This window comes from Mus caroli, chromosome 9 (assembly GCF_900094665.2).
Source record: "Mus caroli chromosome 9, CAROLI_EIJ_v1.1, whole genome shotgun sequence".
NCBI lineage: Eukaryota > Metazoa > Chordata > Mammalia > Rodentia > Muridae > Mus > Mus caroli.
Window position 1 is genome coordinate 61,783,052 of NC_034578.1, and position 22,615 is coordinate 61,805,666.

General features: G+C 50.2%; 1 protein-coding gene across 2 annotated transcripts in view; it reads left to right on the plus strand.

Annotated features, from left to right (window-relative positions):
* Megf11 (multiple EGF like domains 11) overlaps nucleotides 1-22,615 on the plus strand; it is a 316,961-nt gene that overhangs the window by 226,908 nt on the left and 67,438 nt on the right. For both annotated transcript variants that reach the window (XM_021171815.1, XM_021171818.2), the window contains exons 6-7: nucleotides 19,062-19,308; nucleotides 20,896-21,016. In XM_021171815.1, coding sequence (XP_021027474.1) covers nucleotides 19,062-19,308; nucleotides 20,896-21,016 — 368 coding nt within the window. The remainder of the gene's footprint in view (nucleotides 1-19,061; nucleotides 19,309-20,895; nucleotides 21,017-22,615) is intronic.

A 22,615-nucleotide genomic window follows, 5' to 3' on the forward strand; every position in this document is an offset into this window, starting at 1 on the left:
AGGAGAGGAGAGGAGAGGAGAGGAGAGGAGAGGAGAGGAAGAAAGGAAAGGAAAAGGAAGGAAGGAAGGAAGGAAGGAAGGAAGGAAGGAAGGAAGAAGGAAGATCAAGTTTGAGCGATGGTTTTGCACATTAGATTCTGCTCAGCAGCCCCACTTCTAATTCTTGCCCCTCCTCCCATAGAAGCCTCCTTAGGTCTGAGGCCTGAGGCAGAGTCCCTCAGGACTCTGTCTCTTCAGAATAAGGAGTGTGTCTCTCCCCAACCCTGACTGTCAGGGAGTACCATTAAGGGACCAGTCTTCCTTCCATGGATAATTTACAACGCTTGTGTGCTGTTAAAAAAAAAAAAAAGTTTGAAGCGTTCTCTAACCAACTTAATTACCACAAGCCTCCTCCTGAAGATCGTTCCAGCTAGTTGAATATTAATCTGTAATTCCAAGTCCCCAGGCACAGATTGCAAATCGCGCACACTGAGTCATTAAGACCACGAGCACACAGACTCCAGAGAACCAGGAACTTCCTCCTGGAACACGGAATGAAAATGTCTTGTGTGGAAGTTGTGGGGCTTCTCTGCCTGATTTTCCGTTCTCCTGACAGGTCACACTGGAGCCGGGATTCAGGGGGTGATGTTTTATGAGTTTTAGAATAGGCGGTGTTGTTAGAAGCAGACTGCAGTGATACAGTGAAGGGGCACCAGCATGATGGCCCTGAGACTTGATGACTAGGACCTGAGACCCTTTGACATTGAAAAAGTCATTGCCCTCCCAGGCAAGAGTATCTTCATCTATAGCAGAAGGTAGCTGAGGGCAGAGAGTGGCTCAGCAGGTACAGGTACTTGTCACTAAACATGATGACCTGAGTTGGATCACTGGGACTCACCTGACTTCCCTTCAGGCTGTCCTCTACCTCCCAATGCAAGTATGCATGTAGACACACAGATATACATGCAACATGTGCATGCACATGCAAACAAGTCAATTAATTAACTAATGGGAGGGATCTGGACCATACTGTCATGTGTGTATGTGTGCATGCACACAAGTGTGTAACCATGTGTGTATGCAGGTTTGTGTTTGTTGCTCGGACCCAGCACTAGGCACAGTGCTCTATGAATACAAAATTGGTAATTTCTACTTGTGCTCAGAGGAAGGGCTGAAGGAAGAGCAGCAGGAAGGACTTGGGGACCCCTTCTTCCACCCTTTTCACACTGCTCCTGCTGAACCATCTCTACTCTCAGCCACACATTTAGGGCCCTGGAAAAGGTTTCATGTGGTGGAAGGTTCCCCCTAGTTAAAAGAAAGCCAAAGTCTGTGCTGATGTGGGGGTTCTTGTGACCTCTGTAGCTTTAGAGCTGCTGCCCTGTGTCACCCTGGACCCCACCTCCCCTCGTGTCCTCCTTGAAAGCGGCAGAGGCTTGAAATCCTAGCACTTGGGTGTTAGAGGGCAGCCACGTCTATCATAGCAAAAAGCTGCCTCAAAATTAAAACCTTGGCTGTGCCATAACTCCCTTTAACTGGGGACTATGTCAGATCGCAGATGTGTGTGCATGGGGTGGAGGTGGCGCTCGAGAGCACATATTAAAGTCAGAGGACAAACTTGGTGATAGCCTTAGGAATGTGGTACTTTGAGACAGAATCTCTTACTGGCCTGGAGTGCACCAATTAGACTAGGCTAGCCAGCCGGGGATCCTACTGTCCCTGCCTCCCCAGGGATATCAAGCACACATGGCCACACTTGAAATTTTTATGTAGGTGCTGGAAAATTCCTTACTAACCAAGCTCTGTCTAGGCCCTAGATCCCAGTTTTATATTAGTGCTTCCTTCCTAACAGACCCCCAACCTGTCCACTCCCTCCCCCTCCACAGCAGTTCCAAGACAAGGGCTAGGCACTACTAGTAAGCTCTCAGTAAACAGCCTGTGGGTTAAGGGAATGTGGAGCCAGGCTCCCTTTTCATTCCTTTATGTTCATCCTAGTGTATGGCCTTCGAAACCATTCAGATTTTCTCCAAGATCTATACCAAAGGGCTGGGGATGTGGCACAGGGGGATGACCCTTGCCTAGCATGCACAGGGTCCTGAATTTGATTATCAGCATCCTAAGGAGAAGAAAGGAGGGAGGGAGGGAGAGAGAGAGAGAGAGAGAGAGAGAGAGAGAGAGAGAGAGAGAGAGAGAGAGAGAGAGAGAATGCAGGGAATTACCATATTGGGCTGATTTGTCTTTGAATGCCCTTGGTTGTCCTTGGTGGTATGTGTATGGGTGGATTTATTTTCCTAAGGTCGTCCCAAGAGTGTGGGCAGGGCTATTATCGGGGGCTGAACTGTGCATATGCCTCACACTGGCAGCGACGCATGTTACCTCTGCCTTCAATATGAGGAGGTGGTGAGGGCTGGCAGAGGGCTTGGTTTGGGCTGACCCATGGGCCTCTCAAGTTGGCCCATTCTCTCTATACTGGCACTATGCCCCACCCACCCCTAAATCCTAGGCAGGACAGTGGGGTGCAGCCACTGAACCAGAAGCTGAATGTGTCTTGCAACTGAGCCAGAGAGGAGGAAGGATTAAAGCAAGCTTGTCCAGAGACTGTGGGGAGGTATGCCTGTGGGGAGGGACGGGGAGGGCCTTCATGTGTAGGGAGATTGGAACAGCAAGCTTGAGTGCCTCTACCTCCTGAGAATACACTCAAGCACATAGGTACCACTCTTATGCGTGCGTGCATGTGTGCCTCTGTGTGTGCATGTGTGTGTGTGTGTGTGTGTGTGTGTGTGTGTGTGTGTGTGTGCCTTTCTTAGAGACCACACAAGCTGCCAGTAGGAGCTGTCGTTGGCTCTGTCTCAGCCCCAAGCCTCCTCTCTGTGCTCTAGGCTTTTGTGTACAGGTTACTTAGTGTCATTCAGAGATCTTATTCCAGGGATATAGACTGGAACAAGAAACAGAATGAAAACAGCAATTAATTTTCCTGTCAAGGATGCCAGCAGCAGTAGAAGGGGGTGGAGGGGAGAGAGAGAGAGAGAGAGAGAGAGAGAGAGAGAGAGAGAGAGAGAGAGAGAGAATACCACAGGAGAGCATCAGGCTTAGCAAAGCAGTTCAGCAGAACACAACACATAGATCGCACATGCACAGCCCATTAGTTCTATACAGAATCTGCAGGCCTACTACACACACACACACACACACACACACACACACACACGCACACGCACACGCGCACGCACACACGCACACACGCACACACACACATACATACATACATACTTGAATGCACACAGACACACATATGCCCACTTCTGGGCTCAGCCACATGTAGAGGAGGGGGGAGAAGCCTAGCCGCCCACTGATTCCCCCATGCCTGACCCCTCCCATCAGAAAGGAATGGAAATGAAGTGTTGGTTGGGCCTCTCTTCACCTCCCCAGGCCATCATGGCTCCAGCTGTGTGAGCCCTAAGAACTCCCCAGGGAGCAGTCTAGTGCTTAGGGATGCAGAGCCCAGGAACCAAGTCCATCCTCCATGCTTAAGAGGCAGATGCCAAGGTGAAATTTTGTGGTTAAGTTAGTGGGTCTACCTGGGACATTCAGAACAGGGCCTAGAGCCCTACTTTCTTACCTCCCAGGCCAGTCTCCACCGCCCCACGGTGGCTCACCTCTACTTCCAGAGAGTGGGTACATTGTGGCTCCACATCCTTATCCCACTTCCATCTTGCTGGAATCAGACCTTCCTGCCTTCCTGTAGCAGACAGTGACTAAGGCAGGGGGGCTGAAGGCTGCCATTGTGCTGAGCCACAGGCTAGCCAGATCTTTGTCATTCAAGTTCTTTGAAGTCTCAAAGCCATCCTGGTAGACAAATTTTGTTTGTTTGTGCTTTGGTTTTTTTGTTTGTTTGTTTGTTTTGGGGTTTTGGTTTGGTTTGGTTTGGTTTGGTTTGGTTTGGTTTTTGAGTCAGGGACTCATGTAGCCCAGGTTGGCCCCAAATGGTCTCTATAGTTGGGGATGGACCTTAAACTTCTGCTTTCCTTGCCTCTACCTCCCAAATTCTGGGATTACATGTATTACACAGCCATTACATGTGGTGCTGGGATTTAAACCCAGAGCCTTGTGCATGTCAGGCGGGTGTTTTTCCAACTGAGCTACAGCTACAGCCCTACAAGTTTCAGTGCTTCTATCTCCACTAGAGAAAACAGAGGGCTGGGGAGTGGAATGACTTTCTCAAGGCCACACCACTAATCAGCGAGTGTGTTGGACTTGAGCCCAGCTAAGTGTCTAAGCCAGGCGCAAACCTCCAGGACAACCCTTTGGACTGTCCCATGCAGACACCGTTTCCCCAGCTTGGTGACACTACCCCCACCTCCTTCCCACTCAGCGATGCCTCAGGCCAGCATGCTCAGAAAGCCTGTGATGCTTGCTAATGTCACCAGGCACCACCTGAAAAGGTTTCCATCTCCCTCACAAGGAAGCCAGATGGATGGGTTTGCTGAAAACATTCTCAGGGGGGTTCATTCATCTCCATTGGACCCACCACATGTAGAGCCATCTTAGATCCACCCCAGCAGATTAGTCCACTCCATACTCCCTGGAGCAGAAGTCATTGTGGTGTTAACCATGAATAATCATCTGTATGTGCACACACAGATACATGACTGTATGCGGAGGCCAGAGGCTGACATCAGTTGTCTTTCTCAGTCACTCCCCATCTTATTTTTTGAGACAGAGTCTCACTGAATCTGGATCTCACCAATTTGCTAGGGTGGCTGGCCAGAGGTAGGGTCTCTGCCTCCCCAGGGCTAAGCTTACAGACTATCGCCATCTTTCAGTATAGGTGCTGGGGATCTGAACTCGGGTCCTCATGAGACCCACCTCCCCAGTCTCAGCACTGAAGTGTTGTTGCAGGTGTGTTTGTAAGCATTCTCTCACCTGGTGAAATTGCCTCCATTGGGCAGGTCAAGGGGTCTGTTGGCTGTCGGAGTCAGAGTGGGAATGGGCCTCAACCTTTCTGGTCCCCATTTCTGTGTATTTCAGCACAAGGATGGAAAGGAACAAAGACTAGCAGAAGGCAAAGGGGCAGAAGTTCCAGGGAAGCAAATGGTAGAAGCCCCTCTAGGGGTCTTATTGTCATTCTAATCACCAGATGTCCTGGGAATCGGAGCGTTCATTTGTGTCCTAGTGTTGAGGGTGGATGGGTTTATTGTGCTGAATTCTGTGGTGTGGAAAGACCTTTTCAAAAGCTCATTGATGGTGCTGGAGAGATGGCTCAGTAAAGTATATCCCACACAAGCATGAGGACTTGAGGTCAGCCCCCAGAACACATTTTTTTTAAATAGCCAAGTATGATGGTGTACACTTGTAATCCCAGCAATGGGGAGTTAGAGACAGATCCCTGGGGATCAATGGCCGGCCAGCCTAGCCTACTTGGTAAGTTCCAGGCCAATGAGAGATTTTGTCTCAAAAACAAAGGGGATGGATGTTATGGAAAAACAGCTAAGGTTGTCTTCTGGACTTAAACATATGCACACGCGCGCGCGCACACACACACACACACACACACACACACACACACACACTTGAACACTCACTACGCTACACCTCTGTCTCTGCATGCGCGCTAAGATTCAGCACCAAGGACAGTACCATGCTGGCCTGCAGAATGGGAACAGCCAGCCAGATGCGGACCTGGGGACCTGGGAGCATCCTCTAAGATCAGACTCCAACCTTCCTCCTCCACCCCACCCCACCCCCCGTGTTGCTCCCACAAAATGAAGAACCTATCTGACTTCTGCTTGCACACCTCCAACAAGGGAATCTCACTACCCAAAATCTATCCCTTCTCGTTCAGGAATAGTTGATACTTGAACATGGCCCCTTCTGTTTCTAGTGAGAAGTCAGAAAGATGGCTATTCACCAGACTTACTAAAAAATTATTAAATATGTGTACTTGGGATGTAAAGTACTCTGCACAAAGCCCTGTTTGATTCTCAGCATCCCATAAACTGGAGTGGTAGCACACACACCAGCATCAAGAGGGAGCTAAAGACAGGAAGGCTACATAATAATTTTGTGACCAGCTTGGGATACACAGAACTCTATCTCAAAAAGAAATTGCTAAATGTTTGTTACATAAGTAGAGAAATAATATAAAAACACATTCTCCATCCAGATCAAACAAATAGGGACAGTCACAGCAGTTTATGAAAAAAAGACATTACAAAAATATGTCTTTTTTTTCCCCTTGGGCTGGCCTCAAACTAAAAGAAATCCATCTGCCTTAGCCTTCTTGGCTGCAATTACAGGTGTGCACTACCCCATCCAACTTACGAAAGTATTCTTCCTCCTGCTTCTCCTCCTCTCCTCCCTCTCCCACCCAGAGTTTTTATATGCTAGGCAAGCACCCCATCATTTGAGACACATCCCTAGTTGATCCCCCAATTTTAGATGTAGAATAGGAGATGAATTGGCAGGTTTATTTTACAGGTCTTTTAACTGTCTGCCTTCAAAGTTCTCCAATTCAATTCAAGATACTGTCACCCCCACTGGAGACATTCCTGGGCTTGCCCATTGTCCACACAAGGAGCCTGAGTCATGGCCTACATCACTGACCAGTTCACACCCACTTTGTTTATTTGTATTAATAAGGGTCTATTTCCTGGGCTGAGGGCTGATGGGTACCTAGATAGAACTGCACAGTAGTAACTGTTTGAAATCCCTGGAATGCGCCGGCTAGACACAGCTGGATCCACAGGATCATTCAGCATCAGAAGCTCAACTCCCCACCAAGGCGATTCAGGCAAGGAAACCTGTGATCAGCCACTTTTCATCCCCAACAACTCTGTCAGGCTGCATTCCTTCCCGCCCACCCTGGTGTTCAGTTAGCTGCCAATTAAGCTCCCAGGCTTCCCTATCCCCAGACTCTGGAAAGGAGAGGACCGGGGAGCTCTCAGCTCAGGTTCAAAGGCATCTGGCTATGTGCCTGAGTTTATCCTGGCTCCCTTCTCAGAGACCTAGATCCCTTTGAAAGTGAAATGCCTTAAGAAGAAAAGAAGACCCCACATATTGGAGAGGCATCTCCCCACCAAGACACATTTGGTTTAAACAGCCACTTCTGGTAGCTTTGGGCCATTCTGGGGCAGCCTCACACTTTAGCTGGGCTAACCTCCTACTCGGCTCCCCTGGGGACTCAGTTACAAGGCACAGCAGCAAAGAAGGAATTAGAGGAGGAGAGGGAGATGCAGAGCCACCATGCACAGCCTTTAGGTTCATTCTTGTGTGAGCTATTTGAATATAATTTTCCATCCCCGCACCCCAGCACTAAACCCAACGATGTCACACCCCGGGCATGACATGTCTGCCCCAGCCTCCTTTTGTGTTGTCCCCAGTGCCCCTCTTTATCTAAGCTGCTCTTCCTAGGCCCCCTCCCTCTTGCCCACCAGACCCAAAGCTATGCCTCTGACTGCCCTACTTCCCACCCAGTGCTGTGTGACCTGTACCTCCTCTAGCTATCTGATCCTTGATGTCTGGTGTGACTGAGCCTTTGTATTGTGCTGTACGTCTGGCCTGAGTCATCGGGACTCAGGAGCTACACCTGACTCCTCTACCCATTTCTCATGTAGAGTTTTCAATGAATTATTCATTGAATCAACATATATTAATATCGAGCCCCTAATACATGCCAGACAACATGTCAGGGACTGTGTGTATAGTGAAGAACAAGGCAGCTCTGTTCCCTTCAGCAGGTGGCCATGGCTCTGAACCACACAGCACTTACTTGTACACATACCTGGGACTCCCCACAGGCACAAGGCCACACCCCCTGCAGGGCAGGCCCAGAGGGCTGTCACAGGCTGAAAGTCTGAATTCCTTGTCCCCAAAGGGGGCAGTGTTCTTTACCCATCCTAACCACAGAGATCAGCTCCAGATGTGCTCCCCACTTCCCACTTCCACATCTGTTTCCCTTCCCCTCCCCTGCTTGCTGGAATCACTCTTAGAGCGTTTCTGAAGATCCTGGGCCATCCAAAGCTGGGACTGGGAACTGAGGCCTATTGGACAAAGCAAACAGCAATAGGCATGATGAGTTAGAGCCAACTGGGAATGGGAGGGTTCCAGACTTCTTGGAGGAGGAGGAGGAGGAGGAGAAAGAGGAAGAGGAGGAGGAGAAGAGGAAGAGGGAGAGGGGAGGAAGAGGAGGAAGAGGAGGGGAAGGAGGAGGCGTTTACTCTGAACCTTAGTATACAGGACATTGTGGAGATAGGTGGAGCCTTCAGGGGATACTGAGGCTGGGGAGGTGACTGAAGGATGATCAGAAGTTCACAGTCATTCTTGTCTACATAGTGGGTTAGAGACCAGTCTCTACATGAGACCTCATCTTTAAAGGGGGGGAGGGGCTCTAGGCCCCGCTGGTAAAGGCATTTGGTGCTAAGCCTAGTGACCTGTCCCAGGACTAAATGGTAAATGGAGAGAAATGACTTCTGGGAGTTGTCCTCTGACTGCCACACATACACCATGGCATATGTGCATCCCCATATACACCATGGCATATGTGCATCCCCATAGACACACATGCGCACACAGCACATAAAATGGTTTTTAAAAGGAAGGGTATCCAAGGAAGTGGCTTGTGAGCAGAGCCCTGAACAAAGCCTGACATGAGCTGTTGCTCGTGCCTCCCCACTCTGTCCCTTGCCACCCCACTCTGTCCCTTGCCGCCCCACTCTGTCCTTCGTGTCCACACTTCATGCCTGTTCGATATCGTCTCCTTAAATGAGTGAGCGGGCACTTAGCTCACAGCCCTCACAGTGCTACGGTGGACGTGTCTTCCTGGGCTGTCCTCAGCAGGTCTCAGGAGCTCGTGACAGTAACTCATAGCAGACAGAAAGCCATTTGTCATTCATCCTCGGCCTCCTCTGTGGCAATGACAGATCAAGCCTCTTTGACTGGCAGGCCAAGCTGGGAGCTGCTTTCCAAGTCCCTCTCTCACTTGGGAACAAATGGACCAGGACACAAATGACAAGATAGAGTTGAATAGGCTCCAATATAAAAAAAGGAGTGGTTTCCCACTGGGAGGTGACCAATGCCAAACAGCCCTAACTAGAAGTGATCCCTGGGGAGTGACAGAGGATGCTGAGTCTGAAGACATGGGTCTCTACCCTCTCCAGTTGTGACTCAGTGTTTCCATCTGAGCAATGGGAACACCTTTCTCTGCACAGGACAAAGTCAGGAGTTCTCACTAATGGGACAGTAAAATGGCTCGGCAGATCAAAGTACTTGCAGCATGAACTTGGCAATCTGAGGCTTGGGTGGCAGGAGACAGCAAACGCCCAGAACGGTTCTCAGACCTTCATACACCACACGCTCAATACACACCACCACGCACAGTGCACTTACCCCCCCCCCCCCACACACACTTTAAAAAGTGTAAGTACTCACTAAATAAACCATGTTACTCCATAGCAAAGGCTCCTGCTTCAGTTAAAGCCAGCTGTGCTCACAGGCGGAAGAACGGCTGTATGAATGAGGCGAGAGCCCACTGGTTGTATTCATTTGGAAATCTCATTGATACATGCTGTTCAGCGACACCTGTGAGAGACATCCAGCACACAAGTGTCTGCTCTGGGAGTCAAAGCCATGCTCCATGTTTCCACTGACTTACTGTTGCTGGGTCTAGCCTGTTCTTTGTGGGGTTGGGCCTGCAACACCAGAGAGGCATGACCTTGAAGGCAGAGACCTTGATCCACCTTAACTGCCTCTCTATGAGTACCCACTGCAGGGCTGGGCCCCTGGTGACTTCTCGGAGAGTGGATTGGAAAAACTTCCTCTGACACAGCAGAAATCCCTCAGTAAGACCGTTGGAAGGACTCTAGGAAACTAAGCGTAGACCTTGAAAGGCAGAAACTGGTTCACCACACGCCCTTTCCTTTCATTCTTCATCTCTGTGTGAGGTCCAACAGCACACAGCAGTTCTGGGGCCATGGGATATAGGCATATAGAAACCACGCCATGCCTGGACCCAGGACTACACCACCTTAGAGTTTGTGGGCCCAGCGTGCCATATGCTCACATGGTTTGATCCTGTTTTGTTTTTTGGTTTTTTTTGTTATAAGGGACCTGGAAGGCTTAAAGCCTTCCCTGTGACAGAACCACAGAGATGTCACTCAGGGGTCCTCTGTAAGAAGAACATGGTATGGATGGTGGCAGTGTCCTAGGGTTCAGTCCCTGTAGGATTCGTGTTTGACTCTCATAAAGACATCCCATGCCTTTACCTCTTTCTTGTGGATCCCGCATCCTTGATGGGGGCTCACTCTGGGGATCATCACTAAGTTCTCTGGCGTGCACATATGTGTGTGTGTCCCAGCCTGACTTTGCCTCCTGGAACCATGAAAGGCAGTGTGGGCTGGGAAGAGCAAGGGGTCTACGGCTCCTTTGAAGCCTCTTCCAAAGAGGAAATCCCTTTGTGCACTGCGTGATCTCTGAGGCTCTCCGGGCAAATTGGGAAGATGAATCAACTGTGGGGGCCCCGGAGCTTCAAAGGCAGTGTGAGGTGGCAGATCAAGCTGGTAGAGGTGTTCTCATTAAAGCTGGGGGTGGTGGGGGCTCCCAGCAGAGCTGAGGACTAGACCCACAACCCACAGCCTGGGGCCCTGAGGGCTAGCCTGCAGCCTTTGGCCCTGAGGGCTAGCCTACAGCCTTAGATCCTGGAGGGAGCCCACAGTCTGCCTCTCCTCCTTGTGGATCCCATTGTTGTGGAGGGTGAAGCAGAAATGACTCGGAAGCTGGAGTCACCACAGGGCAGACCTCACCCACAGGCAGGGGTCTGGCTGGCATCATAGAACAGCAGAAGGTTGGAAGGGACACAGTAGGAACCTCTGGTCAGCACAGCCACGCGTCAGAGCCCTGCAATTCTACATTTCTCAGCCTCTAGCTTGGCTGGCCCCTTCTCTGGGGAACATAAAGACAGGGAGAGAGCAAGGATATAGGTCTTCCAGTGCTCCTCCTTGGGAGACAAGCCAGAGACCATGAGAGCCCCTGAAGTGGTGTGTGGGTGTGAGCACTGTACACACACTGCCTAGCTTCCTTTCTCTGTAGAGGGACCTGCCATCCTGAAGGCTGTGGCTTCTGCCAGGGATTGTATCTGCAAGGAGCTGAGCCCGGGTTTCTTTCCCATCCCTGCCCTGGGACACTGTGACCCTGCTACATCCAGAACAGTCCCTGATAAAGAAGCAAAGTCTCTGATTACGTCATCACAGTCGATACATTTGACTTCCACCTTGCTGCCACCGGGCTCCTAACTTGGGTGTAAGGTGTCACACCCGTGTGTTGATCAACACCTCGCCTGCTGACCTCCAGTGTTAACAGACAGTGGATGAATTAATTAGTGCCTGAGGATGCTTCAGGACGAGGCCAGATCCCACCATACAATCACACACAGACACACACACACTCAGGACTGTGCATTCCAGACTTTGCTGTTCTGCCTTTGTTTGGTTGGTTTTGGTTTGGTTTGGTTTTAAGGGGCAGGTCTGGAGGCCAGAGGTCAATATCAAGTGTCTTCCTCAATCTCCCTTCACATTTTTATTTTGATTATCTTGTATGTGTGCCATGTGTGGCCATAGTATGGGCATGATGTCAGAGGACAACTTGCCAGACTTGGTTTTCTCCTTCCACCCATGTGGGGCCCAGGGATTGAGCTCAGGTTGTCAGATTTGAAGGCAAGGGCCCTCACCTGCTGAGTCACCTTACCAGCCTTCCAGCTTAGCCTTTGAGGCAAGGTCCCTCGCGTATTCCTGGGGCTCACTATTTTGGCTAGACTGGCCAGCCAGTGAGCCCTGGGGATCTGCTTGTCTCTGCCCTTCCAGCACTGGAGTTACAGGCATGGATCACTGTGTCCAGCCTTTTAGGAGGATGATGGGGACTTAAACTTGGGTCCTCAAACTTAAACAGCAAGCACTCTACTCACAGAGGCATTTCTTCAGCCTCTCAATCATTTATTATTATTATTATTAAAAAGAAAAACACCTTTTTTAATGTAGTGCTGGAGGGAGAGCCCAGGAACTTAGAAACCAATGTACAACACTGCAGCTGTTTGCACTAACTCCCACCCCCACCTCCACCTCCCAGCCTTGTGCATAGTGTCCTGTGCAGTGCCACATTGTCATGGTAATGACATCTGAAAGCCCAGGCCTCATCCTGGCTTAATGCACCCACTCTGAGGGATGCCAGCTCCAGCAAAGCCACATTGCCGCTTCTGTCTCCTAACATGTTGGCAGTAGAAATGGACCTGGCTGGCTCTGCTCAGTCCTATCTTGTGCCCCAGCTCCAGGACCTCTTGGTTCCCCCACAAGTGTACAGCAGGTATAGCTGTCACCCCCAGACTGGCCCAGAACCTGCTGCCTCTCCGCTTTGTGGGTCAGCACCACCTTTCATTTACTTGCCTGTTTGTCAAGCTGGTAAATGGTATTCTTACATGTTATTTAATAACTCAGTTATTAATATGACCTAGCCAGCCCCCAATAAGCGATGGAGAGTCCTATGAATTTTTTAAAATCAGCTTTAGCACAATTGTTGGGCAATATTCCGCTCATCTATTTTTCTATACACTAGACTGTTAATTCCCCAGTACTCGCTGTTTGAGTCTCGCCCAGGTTAGGGTTATTTCTGCTCCACCAGTTTGTCTTCAGGGGGCATTTCTCCTGGCCAGGTGCTCCTGGTCCATCTTGTCTAGTGGAGACCTCTTCTTCCTCTCCTCATGATCCCTACCTGCAACCCTTGGCCCATTACCAAAATCCTGCCTCTATTCTCCTCAGTAATTATCTGTAGTCACTTTTATTTAACCAATAGCTTTAAAATGGGGAGGGAAGTTTACATAACAAAGGCTAGTATATGTGAGAATCCACTAGTGGGGAGGGTGGATCTTGGAGTTTAGAATTTAGCATTTGTCTGCAGAGCTCCAGACCAACCCCTAACCCAGTCAGACTGGACTTCTCAGGCCCTAGTGCACAGTGCAGGCCCAGGAACTGTTTAATGCATGGATAATGAGCCTCTCTCTCCCGAGAACTGGTGTGCTGGGGTAGAAAGGGCCGGGTGGATGCAGTCTACCAGTCTCAATCTCTAGTTCTTTACTATGTGGCCACTGGGGAGTCCTGCCACATCAGGAGATGGAGGGACATGGAGGCACAGTCCTCATTGGACATGGCTGCAGGGAGCACAGGTCCCATTAGAGGTTAGGGGAACACCACAGAGAGGGTAGCCAGTGCAATGAATAGACCTCTAAAAAAGCTCATGGTCCATCAGTATACTATGCTCTGAGTGTCTGTCAAGACTGGGACAGTGTCTGGAGATTCGAGTTTGGATCTACAGTACTTGGGTCTGTGAATATCTAATTGCAACCATCTCAGTGGAGGGAGGAGAGTTGAGGGATGGGTCCTCTCAGATCCCAGGAGCCTCCCTGCTCCACTGGCCCAAGTGGGCACAATTAGCATCACAAGCTTAGGATGGAAGAGGCCCAGCACTTGCCTGTTCCAGTTTCTGGATGAGGACCCCTTTGGCATTTGGACATTAGGGCAAGTCAGTGTGACTGGATCTTGAAAACATTATGTTAAGTGAAATAAGTCAGATACAAACATCTGCTCCTGTATGGTTTCACTCTTCAGAATGGCTGGAGTTGGCAAATGCAGAAAGATTGAGGTTTAGTGATGGCCAAGGATGGGAAGTCATTGCGATTGGTTGTAGGAGTGTCTCTGGAGGCTGCTAAACGGTTTGGAAATGATAGTGTTAATGCTAACACATGTGACGAATGCTATCAGGTTGTGTACATATGTGAATAATATGCAAACTCAATAGAAAATATTAATAAGTCAATATGTTACCTGAAGAGAATAAAATGGTAGGAAATAGTATCAGCCGTGGAAAACCAGGGACCACTATTTATACATAAACTAACCTCTAAACAAGGTACTGGTGGGAAGTGACCCTCTGTTCTTCATCCTGCAACTTAGGTTGGCTTCAAACTTACTGTATAGCTGAGGATGACCTCGAACCCCTGACCCTCCTGCTTCTACCTTCAGGGTGCTGGGATTACAGGGTTGCGCCACCATACCTGTTTATGCTGTGCACTCTGCCAACTGAGCTACAGCCTTAATTGTCGTCTCTGTGGATGATGGCTAGCTGCCAGGATCCTGCATCTCCCTGCACTGACACCAGGCCTTACCCAGCAGGTATCAGCAGCCCAGACTCTCAGTCACTTCCTAGCTATGACTTGAAATAAGTTATTTATCCTCTCTGAGCCTCCCTTCCTTGTCTGAAAAATGGGGGTAGTAATAGCACCCATGACCCTAAGTGAAAAGTCAACCTGGCACCTGTAGTACACGGCCTGGTTGTATAGTAACTGCTCCATCAAATATGGCGACAAACTGAGAAGCCTATTTATAGCGAAGTCACGGTGGAAGAGAGCTGTCAAACCGCTCCCTGTTATGAGGACCCCAAACCCACAAGGCTGGATCCTGGAGTCTGAAGGGGTCAGGTGGGAGGGGCTGAGCTGCCGGCCTTGTACGTCTGGGTATCCCTTAAGCCCTGGGTAGCTGCTCAGAGAAGCTGAAAAATCAGCAGAAACCAAATATAATTAGAGAGCAGAGTCCATGACAGGGTAAAGGGGAAAAAAAAGCCCACCTACGTGAGGGTTTGACACGGCCTGGCCCAATTGGTCAGAGTGCATAGCTCCATGGAGGAGCACCAAGCCCCTGTAATTGCGGACTGATCACTCTACTTGCCTTCAGCAGAGTAGATAATTAACTCTCCTAGCTCCATCTCATTTCCCTATCACCACTGAGGAATGAGGAGTTTTTATGTGAATTTTTCCAGATAACTGAAGTTGATCCCTGTGGTCCCTAACATTTTTTCCCATTGAGTCACTCTGGGGAGAAATTTCTCTGTGATGGGTGACAAGCTTCCTCGCTTCCCTGGTCAGAACTGTTTAACTTAGCTCAGCTTCCTCCTGCTGGCTCAGATACCAGCGGCTGTGTGTCTGTCCGCTGATGGCTGCAGGTAGCTGTACTTTCTTAGTCTCTGTGTTTTCTGTTTATTTCCATGCTTTCCTGTTTGGACACAAAGCTGTCGGGGTGTGGATGTTTGTACATGTGTGTACAGGTGCACGTGTGTGTGTGTGTGTGTGTGTGTGTGTGTGTGTGTGTGAATGCCACATTATGTGTACAGATGTCAGAGGACAACTTTCCAAAATTGGTTCTCTCCTTACACCACTTAGGTCCTGGGGCTGAACTCAGGTCTTCAGTCTTGGTGGCAATCACCTTCACCTAGTTAGCTATCCCACTAGCCCACCACCTTATTTTTGAGACAGTCTCTTACTGAGTCTGAAGCTAAGTTGGCTCGCCAGTGAGGTTTTGAGATCTGTCTGTCTCTGCCATACAAAACCGAGGTTGCATGCTTAATGTGGGGATTTGAACTCGGGCCCTCTGCTTTCACAGCAAGTGCTCTTACCCACTGAGACATCTCCTTAGCCCTGCCTTGTGGTTTTAGGAGCTTCATAGCACTGGGACACAAATATAGGCATGTTTCTATTCACATCTGTTTGTAGTGTGAGGAGCCGGAGTTGTATTCTCATGACTTCTACAATGTCCTAAGCCACCTTTATTCCTATACTGTCATGGAGTGCTGAATTCTGTGATTCTATGTCAGCCACACCCCATGATAAACCATTTATCTCCAGAGATGGCAAGTCACCTCTTGCATGTTGTATAAACTTTAATGGCAAGACATTAAAAAAAAAAATCTACTTACCTGAGATGAGGCATCAAATAACAGATTCCACAAATGAAACAAAGTAACAATTTCACCAAAGTGCAAATTGACAAAACTGTGAGTTTAATGGGCTTATTTCCAGAACAGGAATGAGAAGTCACTGAAAGGAATTAGGGGGCCACATAACTGAAAAAGTCTCACCCTCGCTTGCATGGATGACAACTTCCTCACAGCTACAGAGATGGAGTGTCTCCTTTATTTAACCCACCCCACCCCCTGTATACTCCAGAACCCCCCAAGATCCCAAGCATCTGGGGCAGAAGTACACACAGCTAGGAGGGAGATGTAGGAAGGAGAAACTGGAGGCCACACTCTTATCTGTGGGGGAACATCAACAGGCCTGATCTTGATGGTCTCTGCAAGTGGTCACAGCAGAATGGTGAAGGTGGCAGTGTCTGTTATGCTCAGAGAACAGTGCTCTACAACACGTCACCCCTAGGCACTTGGGAGATACCAAGGGGACAAGTGAGGGATGAGAGTGGCTAAATGAAGCTCCAAGTCCCTGTGACAACATTCTGTCTCCTTATCCAGGACACGGTTTTGTTATATTCTGTTTGGGGCTGTTCCAGAGAGAATGGAGGTTACTGCCAGACATGGCAGGTCACACCCACAACACTTTGGAGGCTCAGTAAGTGTTTGAGGCCAACTTGAGCTGCATAGTGAAATCCTCTCTCTCAATAAAGAAAAGAAAAAATTAGGAAGGTATGGATATGTACCTGAAATGCAAAATGTCACTAGGTACCCATGAAGGGATGCTACTAGCTTCAGATTTTCAGTTTCATGTAGGGTCACTGTGGCCCCAGAAGATGTAGGAATTGCTTGTCTAGATCCCGAGGCTGCTCACAGTGGTGGGTGGAGAAGCAGCCAGCTCTGAGCTATCACTCATCTGCTTTGCAGCCAACCTCCAAGCTTCCCATCTTGGAATCCCCCAGTGAGTCTCCCAAGGACCTGAGCAAAGACCTGGAATCAGAATGCTTTTGGGCTGCCCTGCAACAATGTAACTTCCATGACCCTCTGACTTGCGGTCTATAATGTAGAGAATGAAGGGACCCTGTGAGGGTTAGATACTGTTCCTGCATCCAACTTCCAGGATGGGGCCTGGCACGTGGGGAGATTTAAACAGCCCTGTCATTGTTATAATGGAATCACAGCACATACACGTTGAATGCTAACTATGTGCGCTTGGCAATGAAGAGAGAGGGGGGAGGGGTACAGCTCACTGGTTAAAGCGCTTGTCTAGATCCCCAGGACTTATGTAAATGTCTGTGGGAGTGGAGGCTGCATGTACTTCCAGCTTTAGAAAGTAGAGACAGGGATCCCCAGAACAAGCTGGCAGGGGAGACTAGCCACATCCACAAGCTCTGGGTTTGGCTGCGAGACCCTGCCTCACTGAATGAGGGAAGGGTGATTGAGGGCGATCCCTGACTTCACCTTGAGCCTCCTCGAGCACATGTACATACACACATGCAAACATGCATATATACACATTCCAAAATGGGAAAGAGAGCAAGTGAGCGCACACACAGTGGATAATTCTGTCAGTCTTCTCACCCCCTGGGAAGGTTTCCTGGAAAGAGAGTGAGCTGGGGGATGCTGCACTGCTATCCTTCGGCTTCTCTGTCCTGCGAGCCAAGCTGCTCTCAGCATGAGAGGAGCCTGTCACTCTGAGTAGACTGGGAAACTGAAGGCGATGTCCACTCATAGTTTGGCAGCCCAGTCTATATGTGTCAATATTCAAGGCACAGATGAAGAAGGCCACAGATGAATAAGCCAAGATGAGGGGGTGTGGATCAGAGACTCAGTGGTTCTGTCTACTGCAGGGTAGATAGATGCAGGCTTCTGGATAGTGACCCAACCCACTATCAGGAGAGATTTGTGTGACCCTGGCAAAGCTGGTGGAGCCCCGGCATGTTCACAGGCCACACCCATCTCTGCCTTCTTGTGCCTGCTTAGCACCTGAGTGCTTCTGTGTGTCTGTTCACCCCAAGGACACCTTTCCCATACCACTCACCTGAACCTTTCCTCCCAGGGTCTAAATCCTAGAAAAGCTTGGGTACAAAGATCAGCTGGCCATCTGTGCCCACAGGCAGCAAAGACACCCTCCACTCCAGCTTGCCCAGGGCTGAGGTGCTCTTTGGAACTGAGGACTTTCGGTGCTGAAAGCAAGACAGATGGTCCTCTGGCAGGCAGACAAGTGAGCCATCTTTCACTGCCCTCTTGCAATGTGGAGCCCTCACCTGACTGCCTTAACTGGAAGCAATCTTTCTTGCCTTCGAAATCCTAGAACACTATTTGTGCCTGTCATTAACCAAACTCCACTCCCACTCAAAACTCCCAGTGCTTGGGGGACGTCTTATATTTGTTGTGCCCTGAATGCACCAAAAGGGTCAAAGTGGGAGGTGATAACAGGCTGGGTAACTTTCCTGAAGTTCTGGGCTACTCTGTCCCTTTCTATGGCTTAGAATGCAGGTCACCAGAAAGCCATCAGTCTTGGAAACATTTAATTACAGGAATGGATCTCCTAGGTTGTCTGTCACCTCCCAGGGATACTTTTTTTTTTTTTTTTTTTTTCCCTGCGCTTTCTGAAGGAGCTTGGGCAGTGAGGAAATTGAACTGAGGAAGCAAGTAGGGGGCCTGAAAGTATTTCTGGAAGGGAGGAGGAGGAGAGCCAGGGGTATGCACAGTGAGTCAGAACCGTCCTTAAGTAAATGAGAATGTGAAAGGTTAAGACTGTGAGTGGGGGCTGGTGTGATGGCTCAGCGGGTAGGAGCACTGACTGCTCTTTCAGAGGTCCCGAGTTCAAATCCCAGCAACCACATGGTGGCTCACAACCACCCATAGAGGACTGTGAGTGGGACAGAGAAAAGAGGGCTTCACAGGCCGACATGAGGCTGGGCCCAGCTGCCCAGAGAGGAACAGGGTCACAGAGCAAGGTGGCAGGCATGGCAAGAAAAGGTCCAGTTGAGAGGAGTAAGGATAGATAGACCAACCAAAGAGAGCTTCCCAGAGACAGAGGGAGGCAGAAAGCTGTGACCAGGTTTGCATTGGAGGAGGGGCACGTGGCATAGATTGAAGTGAGCAGGGGGGCTGGAAGGCCTTTGAGGCTATGCCTTCTTCAGCTCCCGTGAACACTCGGTGGCTTGGTGGAGGTCTCCAGATGCCAAGGATTTCCATCCAGATACCCACAACAGCTTGGTCTCCAGGGACCGAGGAGATGGTAAGGCCAAGTGGACCCTCGTTCTAAGGAAAGCTCTGACCCAGCGTATCCTTTCTTGCAGGCTGTGACAGCGAGCACTGGGGTCCCCACTGCAGCAACCGGTGTCAGTGTCAGAACGGCGCCCTGTGCAACCCTATCACCGGCGCCTGCGTGTGCGCCCCGGGCTTCCGAGGCTGGCGCTGTGAGGAACTCTGCGCGCCTGGTACTCACGGCAAGGGCTGCCAGCTGCTCTGTCAGTGCCACCATGGCGCCAGCTGTGACCCGCGCACTGGCGAGTGCCTCTGCGCTCCTGGCTACACAGGCGTTTAGTGAGTAGCGAGGGCGTGGCTTGGGGTGGGGCCAGGGCGAGGTCAGGACTCCGGGGGTGGGGAAAGAGGGGTGGGGCAGAGCCAGGAGACTATGCTGGATGCCCAGCGGGGTACAGGGGTAGGGAGGTGGGTAGCGTGGCCTGAATGACCCTGGTTTGGAACAGGTCAGGGCTGCAGCCTGGAGGCTCTCACCAGGGCTTTCAAGGCTTTTGGGCAACCTCTTAGCACCCTAGTGGGCAGGAAGAGCAAAAAGTCCCGGTTGTGACATCTGCCCTCTGGCCCCAAGTGCCCCAGTGTCTTTAAGTACCCAGGCCTCACCCCTACAAGTCTCAGATTCAAGACCTTAAATACCTGGTCCTACTGGAGACAAGTCACATGGCCAGAGGGCCCTTCCTAGTTAGGGGACACAAGTGAGTTTGACCTCCTCCTCTAACTTTTGTACTATGCCTGTTTGCCCCATCCTAATTGGGCCTGGGTAGAGCCCATCTGATGTATCATGTGCAGACTGGCCCCTCACTTCTGTGCCCTGGGGAAGCCATACTGATAGGGATTCCCCAGGGCAGCTTATTTGACACTCTCACAGACAAGACTGGTGCTGTCTTTCCAGCCCAGCTGAGGTTCTCTAGTGTTCTCTTAGATCCATAGCAGAAGCCAAGGATGCTGGCCACAAGATTTCCTGGACTGACAGGCTCTCCTGCCCCAGTGTCTGTCTGATCAGCTCCCATGAGGCCATGGCCATTGGAATGAGACCCAAGGCAATGATATAGAGCTTCCCTACACTCCCACAGTGGCTGGTCCCCACACATGGCAGCTGGGAGCCTCTCAGAGCCCAGGGAAGACATTCCTTGGAGTGTCCAGCTTTTACCTTTGAAAACAGGCAGGTTTTCAGGGGCTGGAGAAATGGCTCAGTGGTTAAGAGCACTGGCTACTACTCTTCCAGAGGTCCTGAGTTCAATTCCCAGCAACCACATAGCAGCTTACAACCATCCTATAATAGGATCTGATGTCCTCTTCTGACATGCAGGTATACATGCAGAGAGAGCACTCATACACATAAAATACATTTTAAAAAAATCTTTAAAAGAGAGGAGAAGAAATAGGCTAGTTTTAAAAGTCAAAATCCAGGGCCACATCTTAGCACCGTTGCTCGTGATTTTTTACCCGTCTGGCGTGCCCGTTCACCCTCTCCGTGCAATCATGCAATCGGCTTCACCTTCAAGGCCTAAGTAAACCATCTTCTTAGGGAAGTCTCTTCAGCCTCCTCCCCAGAACCTCTGAGTGCTGGCCCAAGTGCCCTACAGTTCAATATATTATATCTGTCTCCCCCTACTGGCAGGGATCAGAACATCCATGCTTACAGATGGTGGGGAGGAGTTTCAGGCTCTCAAGTCTGCAGGTGGGCTGGTTGCTGATGTCACCCACACCTGGGGGGAGGAGTCAGGTGCCAGGTTTTTTGGGGGCGGGGGGGGGGGAGATGAAACTATCTGTTCCCATAGACTGGGCTCACTAGGGCATCCTGCGGCACTGGGACCGAGCACTAGGTTGCTTTTGGGAATTCTGCTGTCTGACCTCTTCCTCTCGCTGCAGCTGTGAGGAGCTGTGCCCCCCTGGGAGCCATGGAGCTCACTGTGAGCTGCGCTGCCCCTGCCAGAATGGAGGCACCTGCCACCACATCACTGGCGAATGTGCCTGCCCTCCAGGCTGGACGGTAGGTGGGCCCTCAAGATCTAGGTGGGCACCGTAAGATGTTTTGGCACCATGAAAGGCTAAATTCCCCCTCTCTACCCCAGTTTATAGTCATAAGCCGTCATGAGACACTAGCAGTGAAGAGTCCCAGGTCTAGGGTCTGTGTGGCTGAAGGCACGTTACTTAGCCTTTTTGAATCAGTGGCAATGTCTAGGGCTGCACATGTAGCCCAGTTGGTAGAACACATGCCTAGGATGCACAAAGGTCTGGGTTGATCCCTAACATCTCAAGAAGCCAAACTATAATTCCATCATATGGGAGGTAGAGGCAGGAGGATCAGAAACTTAAGGTTATTCTCGGCTATACAACAAATTCAAGGCCAGCCTGGGCTACATGAGACCTGTCTGGAAAATAATGTTTTTTAATTAGGAAGGAAGGAAGGAAGGAAGGAAGGAAGGAAGGAAGGAAGGAAGGAAGGAAGGAAGGAGATTGATTGACTCTGGATTTGGGTCTGGGTACCCAAAGGAGCTTCAGGTGTGGCAGAAGGGATTGGGAAAGAGGAGCCGCAGCAGGGTCCGTTCATCTAGATTTGTGAAATGTTACCCTGCCTCACATATTCATGCTGACTCTGTGACTGCTAGAATCTGTTATATTCCCAAGTGCTTCAGGTACCTCTGCTGCCTCCTCTCCCATCACAGGTCTCTCCAGTCCAGGAATTCCCCCTATGGGAAAGTAGGCAGACATATAGCCTCACCATGGAGGCCTGCCTTCAGGTGATATGTCTGATGTTGCTCCCCCACAAACCTTCCTGATTCTGGTCTCAGCTTCCCCACATACAGGAATGACTTGCCTTCAGTGCGCCTTGCTTGGGCTGGCTATCATGGTAGGTGAAGCCCTCAGGTGAAACTGCGTATCCAAGGGGCTTGGCAAACACCAAAGCCTTTTATACCTGCTTGATATATACCCCCTGAATGTCACAGCCTAACCATAGCCTGCTGTCAGCTGCCACCATCCCCTGTTAGCACCTCCCTACAGACCCAAGCCCCTGAAAGACTGCCAGCCTCGGAGGCTGCCCTTCCCCACTGTAGCCCCTGTAACATGCCCCACTTCGGGAGAGGCTCAGCCAGTTGCTTCTCCAGGTCCTGAGAACAGGGCTGCTGAGCAGAGCAAGATATTTCAAGAGGCTTTCGACACCAAGTTCCCAAGGGCAGCTAGGAAGGACATCTGCAGGCCCACGATGCTTCTAGACAGGGAGAGACCTTAGGAATCCAGTGTGACGAAATATGGCTGCATCCTGGAGTCAATGAGGAGTCAAGAGGTCACACTTGAGCCTCTGGAATGCCATTTTTAATAAGCTCCCCAGGTGACTCTGAGGAAGGCAGTGTGCCGACACAACCTCACTTGGATGCCATTGATCAAGAGCAAAGGGTTGCCTTCTGTTGCCATAGAACACTTTAGCTCCTTGGGGTGGGTGGGGAAGGAAGAAGACTTGACATTGGGATTCTGGCTCCTACAACTCTCAGTTTTGACATTCTGGGTCATAGGTCATGGAAGCAAAACCAGCCACAGCTTGAGGAGTCTAACACCATGGTCTGGCCATAAATGCCATTCTTAAATCAGG